Source organism: Berghia stephanieae, chromosome 1 (genome assembly GCF_034508935.2).
Source record: "Berghia stephanieae isolate SIO BIC M18660-M18661 chromosome 1, UCSD_Bste_1.3, whole genome shotgun sequence".
Classification (NCBI taxonomy): domain Eukaryota; kingdom Metazoa; phylum Mollusca; class Gastropoda; order Nudibranchia; family Aeolidiidae; genus Berghia; species Berghia stephanieae.
In genome coordinates this window covers 19,061,223-19,068,722 of record NC_088360.1, presented here as the reverse complement: position 1 = coordinate 19,068,722, position 7,500 = coordinate 19,061,223, and the positions used below count along the sequence as shown (strand labels likewise).

Genomic DNA, 7,500 nt, shown 5'->3' with positions numbered 1-7,500 from the left:
CACTGACCATGACATAAGAGATGCTGTGGAGTTGGTTCGGTGTTGGAGCGACAAGCTTAGTTACATTAACTCTATTCATTGCGTTAAGCAGAAATATAAACAATTAAATACAATTTTAATTTTAATTTTTACCATAACTCAAACCTCAACATATTAAAGTTACCCACTAAGTCAATCTGGTATACTGTTGCAATGATATAGATGGAGAATATTGTGATAAAAGAAAAAAACGATCAGAATTAAAATTGTAAGTTTTTCTTAAAGTTAAGGGACAAACCTTCCCATTTTGAAAGTAATCACATTTATTCTAATTTAAATTTTATACGTTAAGCTTCGTATTTAATTTCAAGCACCTAGTTCATCTCAACATTTAATTTCATCACCTTATCCACTTCAATATTTAATTTTGAAGTACTTAGTTCAACTCATCATTTAATGTCAAGCACTTAGTTCATCTCAACTTTTAATTTGGAGACGTTTGGTATTCAACACTATAACATCAAATCGATGCTAATGACTCTTTTTGGCTCAAAACTTTGAAATAGTGTCGAATATTTTAAAATACGATTTGATGAAAAGAACTATAATGAAATAACTATGATATAATCGTTTTATTTTTAATCTGGCAGGTTTGAGTTACTAAATAATAATTTTCGTGGATTCTTCTCTTCGATATCACCAGATCGAGGCTGCTGGAGGAAATTTTCCAACTCATTTTAGAGAGCTACGAGAGCGCCACCTCGTGATGTGTAACCTGACGACCGTGATGGACAAGTTCATGAAAAATGCACTGGCAATAATGTACAGGTTGGATTTCAATTTTACTAAACCGAGAGACATGTTTTTCTAATAATTGGATTGCAATTACAATGAAATGAAAATACAATGACAATTTTGAACTTTTTATTTCAACGATTATTTGATAAAAAGTGAATAAGAGAGAGGGGGGCGAGGGAGAGAGAGAGAGAGAGAGAGAGAGAGAGAGAGAGAGAGGGAAAGAAAGAGAGAGAGAGAGAGAGAGAGAGAGAGAGAGAGAGAGAGAGAGAGAGAGAGAGTCTGTTGTCTTCATTTTAGCCCGAGTGTTTGTTTCAAGTGTCGGACAAAAAGTAATTGCATGTGTTATACTTTTCAATGTCGTTCACGGGACGAAACAGCATAGCTTCCAGTGAAGTTTTCCAAAAAAAATATCTGATCAATAATTACATCACGCATCGCTTACCACGTATCTATCATTTGATCATTCAATTTATAAATAAAAATAGTGCCTCTATGCGATTATTGATTGGGTGTAAACATTTCCCTAACACAATTAAAATCGCATTGCGACACTATTTTTACGTACAATGAGAATGATCATGTGATAAATACGTGATACGTGATGTGTGATGCGTGATATGTACGATCTACTAAACCTGTCTAATATCTAACTTGCAACAATAGATAACTGAAAGTTAATATTGTGTTGTGTCTTGTACTTCCTACCATTTGACCGGGAATAGATGTGTGGTGGGAGGGATGCAGTTTTCCAGACATCACTGATGCTGTATTAGTATCAGCAATAGGATTTTAATCAGGCAACATGCCAATGTAACGCAAAGGTTTGTTCATATGGACGTGGGTTTTTTTACGAGCAAAATTTAAATATTTGTCGCTCTGGAAGTGTAAATCCTATGTATTATTATGAATAGAAATAAGGAGAAATGTTATCCACGCATAAGATATAACAGTCTTACCTTATGTTATTCCAGCATCAATATTGTGACGGTGTATGTGATCCTGTATCAAATGATTGCCAGCCCTATAGATGAACCTCTGTGGACCAGTCTGATATTTTGGCTCGTCTCTTGTCTCTGTGTCACATTCGTGCTGACACACTACGCTTCCAAAGTTAATGATGCGGTGAGGCGTGTTTGAATCTCTCCTGCTTAGAGAATAGTTTCACGATTATTCCCAAAATGCCATACTTATTAATGAGGGAGAACATAAATACAAGAGCGAGTGTGAGAATGAATGATCTGAATGTTTTCTACGGCACTAAATCCCAACTAGCTCTGATACATTGTTATTGGTTTTTTTGTTGTATAATCATCTATCCTGCTAAATATTTTATCCTTTACCTTGAGCCATGTAAATCACAATGTAATTTCCCTTTTTTGGATTAATAAAGTTCATCTAATCTTATCTTATTTAACATAAAGATTAATGTTTTTTACCCTCAAATTCAAAAGCAAAAAGTCATGTTATTCATACTTATTCAGTAAGACGATCTTTACAAAACGTTATTAAGTTCTTATAGCTATAGACAGCTTTTTTTTAAAAACTGTAATCAATAGCTGGCAGAATTTATAAAATGGTAATAAGTCAAAAATTTCAAATCAGATTTTTTTAAATACAAAGGCTCATTTTTTTCTTTTGGGATCCGTGCAGTACAAACATAAGCCATGACATCTAAGCGTCGGTAAAAAAAATTATTATTCATATTTCTGTACAAAAATGCATATCATAATCAACGTTATGAATAATAATTTTTATTTTATTTGGAGCGCTTGGCTTGTAGTTGGTTTGTTTACAAATAACTTCTCCACCGGTGACGTCCAATCAAGGGACGCTACTCTTCCGCTAATCTCTTTCCCTATACGATAATGTCTGTGTGGACTAGATGCTGTTATTTGAATCGACAACCCAAAATATGAAAGTTGGGTTCAATCTATACTTTTTATAGATGACAATGAATGCAACTTCCTTAGCTGCATAATACTAGAATTTTATAACCCAAAAGATGTTAACTTTAAATTCATTTTCAATATCTGGGTAATCCCGACATGAGAGGCCCGATAGCTCATTTGGTAGAGCACTTGCTTCACATGTATACGGACCGAAATCAATCCCGAGTGAATTGAACTTTTTTTCTGAACCTCCTATTCACCCAGCAGTGATTGGCGGGTATCTGGATCTGTTTGATCCGGCGGAGAGAACTTTGCGATAGAGAAGTATCTCATCAAAAAGATGACAATCAATAACATTTATCCGTTTTACGCTATAGAACCGGGATAACCTCCGGCTCCTAATGTCGTTGAAGGACTACTTTTCGATCTCAACATTATACTAGGTCGAGGGAATAGAATAACACAAATATGTTAGTGTGAGGGTACTTCCAGGGGAAGGCCACGAGGAACATGGAGAAGAATTAAAGAAGCTGATATACAGAGAGGTGGTGGGACCTGGAATGAGATTTTTTAAAAAGTTAGCTCAGGATAGAGAAGGATGGAAAATGTTTGTCTGTGGCCTATACCCTGACCCAAGGTGAAAAAGGCAATGATGATGATGATGATGATGATGATGATGATGATGATGATGATGATGATGATGATGATGATGATGATGATGATGAGGGTACGCCAGAGCAAATGTCTTTCTTTAGCCACATTGTGATTTGTTTGGTCTTTAGATGAAATCTGTGATGTGTGAGCTACAGACACTACAGACAAGGTCGACAACTCTGGATCAACAAACTCAGGTAGAGCATTATACAATTCAACTTTTCCTATCTTATCTTTGTGAGCATTGCTAGTTATTATCGCCGTCATCTTTGTTGTCGTCGTCGTCATCATCATCATCATCATCATTATCATCATCATCATCATCATCATCATCATCATCATCATCATCATCATCATCACTATCATCATCATCATTATCATCATCATCATCATCATCATCATCATCATTATCATCATCATCATCATCATCATCAATGTCAATGTCATCAGCATCTATTCTGCTCCTCATCCTCCGCTTTCTTCTTCTCCTCCTTCTCCTTCCCCCTCCTCCACCTCCTCGTCCTTCTCCTCTTCCTCCTCCACCTTCTCCTCTCATCCCTCTTTTTCATCTTCATTATTATCAGTTTTAGTACTATCATATCTAACTCATCATCCTGTTCAATACCCACATCATCATAACCTCAACATCATCATTATTTGGGTAGCTATTGTTACTATATAGATACTGTGCACTTGGCTCATAAACTCACAACATTGCCATCCGGAAATGTAACACACAAAACTATGTGTAACCTTGAACATTTATAGTCTGGTTAATACCGTTTAGTGATAATTCCTCATAAACATTGATGACAAAAAAAAAAACCAATAACAAAGGCCTGAGTGACGTCAACTTTGTTCTATCGATACAGAATTGGATATAATAGTCTGATGCCATGTCGCCCAGCAACGGCGGCCATCGTGGTTCTAAACAAAGAAAATCGGTACTTATTATTCTTCATGCTGGCTAGAACTTTTCATATGTCTTGTGATCAGAATGTATAAAAGTCAAAACATGATTATATTTATAATGTTTTTCTCCTCTGGATACACTTTTATGCTCTTCGGATAAGTCCATATTCCATAAGGGCGTCCGCCATTGTTCCGATAGTTCAGAGCCAATTACTAAGTTATCATTCGTCATTACGAGGGAAGTGACGTCACGACTGTTGAAGCATATTACAAATTTAAAAAAGGGGGAAGCGGTCCGTGACTTGGATTGTTAGGAAACATCTTTAATTTAGAATCTTTCTCAAAGACATCCGTGTTTTCGTCATCGTTATCACCTTTGTTATTTTTAAGCGACACGTTTTGAAATTGTCTCATTCTTCTTCCTTGTTCACCTTCAGTTGCAGCTTTTCCTTTCTAAGCTTGAGGACTCTGAACTTGGATTCACAATTTTGGGAATGATTGTTGTGAGAAAAGAACTAATATTTCAGGTAGGCTTAGACCATTATGTTGTCAACTGTTCCTGAACGTTCCAATGTTTCAACAGCTTTTTATCTCAGGTCAATATTCATCCTCATCATCATCATCATCATCATCATCATCATCATCATCATCATCATCATCATCATCATCATCATCATCATCATTATCATCATCATCATCATCATCATCATCATCATCAATATCATCATCATTATCATCATCATCATCATCATCATCATCATCATCATCATCATCATCATCATCATTATTATTATTATTATTATTATTATTATTATTATTATTATCATTATCATTATCATTATCATAATAATTATTATTATTAGGAGGTGGAGGGGGGGGGAGTGGCCGAGTGGTTAAAGCATTGTACTGTGGCCCGAAAGGTCCCGGTTTCTAGCCCCTCTTGCTTTAGACACTATACATTATTTTACTGGTATTCTATATTACTTGCTGAGACACAATGTGCTTGGGATGACCACAGGCCATTGCGAATTTCTAACCAACACGATTTCAGATAGATGGATGTGAAGATCGGACCACTGGGGTCAACGAACTCTTTCCTATAGAGCTACACCAAAAACATTGTTTATTCAACACCCACACCAGATGTGGAAATGATTACCACGAAAATAAGAGATGTTATTTAATCCTTCTGCGAATAAAATTCACTTGTAAAGATCTTGAAAATATGCTTGATATAGTGTTTGCTTGTAGGTAGCTATGGAACCATATTGAGGCTCATTGAGTGGAACAAAATGGGAAACAAAATGTAACAGAAAATGTAATTATTTATATATTCACGTTAAGATTAGATATATTGGGTGTAACAATGTTCTTTTAAGGATTTTATTAAACAGGGAAAGACTTTATGGACACTTTATCGAGTGTTGTCGAATTTGAATGTTGCTGAATTATGAATTATGAATCCTTGCAAATGATTGCCGGTTAATATTATCATTATTATTATTATTATTATTATTATTATTATTATTATTATTATTATTATTATTACTACTACTACTACTACTACTACTACTACTACTACTACTACTATTACTTTTACTATTACTATTAGTATTACAATTATCATCATCATCACCATCATCATCATCATCATCATCACCATCATCATCATCATCATCATCATCATCATCATCATCATCATCATCATTATCATTATTATTATTATTATCATTATTATTATTATTATTATTATTATTATTATTATTATTACTTTTATTATTATTATTATTATTATTATTATTATTATTATTATTATTATTATTACTTTTATTATTATTATTATTATTATTATTATTATTATTATTATTATTATTATTATTATTATTATTATTATTATTATTATTATTAGTGACAGGTAATGTAAGATCACTGAAAAATAAAATTGATGAACTGTTTTCACTGTGTCGTTTTAATAGTGACTATCGTCAAGCCTCCATAATAGCGTTAACAGAGACTTGACTATCTCCTCACATACCATCATCATGTTTTGATATTGAACAATATTCACTATTTTGAGGAGATTGGACTAATGTAAATAAACGAACTGGGGGTGGGGTGTGCACATATATTAACAACAAATGGTGCCACCCCAATAACTGTCAGATAATGAAAATGTATTGTGACGATTATATTGAATTTATTACTGTTTCGTCACGACCATATTATCTACCCCGGGAATATACTCATGTCATCATCATCAACGTCTACATTCCACCGTCATCAGACAACACCACAGCGAAAAATATTTTGAGGAAAGAAATACAGGACATTCAAATTAAGTCACCCGATGCCGTATTGATGGTCACTGGCGATTTTAACCAATGTAACGATTTTACTCTCCCGGGACCTCATCAATACGTGGACTGCGAGACAAGGGACAAAAAAAACATTAGATTTATTCCTGTGTAATATTAAAAATAGTTATAAATGCCCCATTAGGTTTATCTGACCACTGCATGCTCTTGCTACTCCCCACCTACCGCCCTGTTTTTAAACGTGTAAAACCAGTAAAGAAAAGTGTACAGATCTGGAACGGAAGTGTGTGTAAAGATTTGCGTGGTTAGTTGTTTTGAATGCACTCACTGGAATGTTTTTATCGAATCATGTGATAGTGTGGATGAGCTGAATGACTGTGTGAGTGAGTATTTAAAATTCTGTGAACAGCTAGTGTCTTGTAAAAAAGAAATAAAATATTATCCTAACAACACGCCTTGGATAACAAAAGATCTAAAACTTTTATTGAACCAAAAGAAAACTCTCTTTACTAGTGGAAACAAAAAAATCTGAAAACAAAACAAAAAGAGATAAAGAGGATAATATCTAGTTGTAGAGACAAGTACAAAAATAAAATTGAAAAATGCTTTTCTTCTGGGGATATACCGGACACGTGGCGGGGGCTTAAAACTGCTGTTAAGTATAATCCAAAGCCCACGATTATATCAGAAGATATCGAAATTGAAACTTTAAATAAATTTTATTCACGTTTCGACACAGCAAACAAATTTGATATTGAAAATGAAAAACATAAATTAGACAGGGCTTTGGAAGATGAAATGACTATTGAGGTCAGTGAAGAGGAAACGAGATTCGTATTTTCGAAACTAAACGAGAGGAAGGCTGCTGGGTCGGATGGATTGAAAGGAAAATTATTAAAAGAATGTGCCCATCATCTTTCCCCCATTTATACACATATTTTTAACTGGTCCCT

At 34.3% G+C, this 7,500-nt stretch overlaps 1 protein-coding gene across 1 annotated transcript in view; it reads left to right on the top strand.

Annotated features, from left to right (window-relative positions):
• Positions 1–7,500, top strand: part of LOC144963502 (uncharacterized) — a 16,158-nt gene that overhangs the window by 6,363 nt on the left and 2,295 nt on the right. The window contains exons 5-8 of the mRNA XM_078897579.1: positions 683–807; positions 1,749–1,899; positions 3,449–3,517; positions 4,670–4,759. Coding sequence (XP_078753705.1) covers positions 683–807; positions 1,749–1,899; positions 3,449–3,517; positions 4,670–4,759 — 435 coding nt within the window. The remainder of the gene's footprint in view (positions 1–682; positions 808–1,748; positions 1,900–3,448; positions 3,518–4,669; positions 4,760–7,500) is intronic.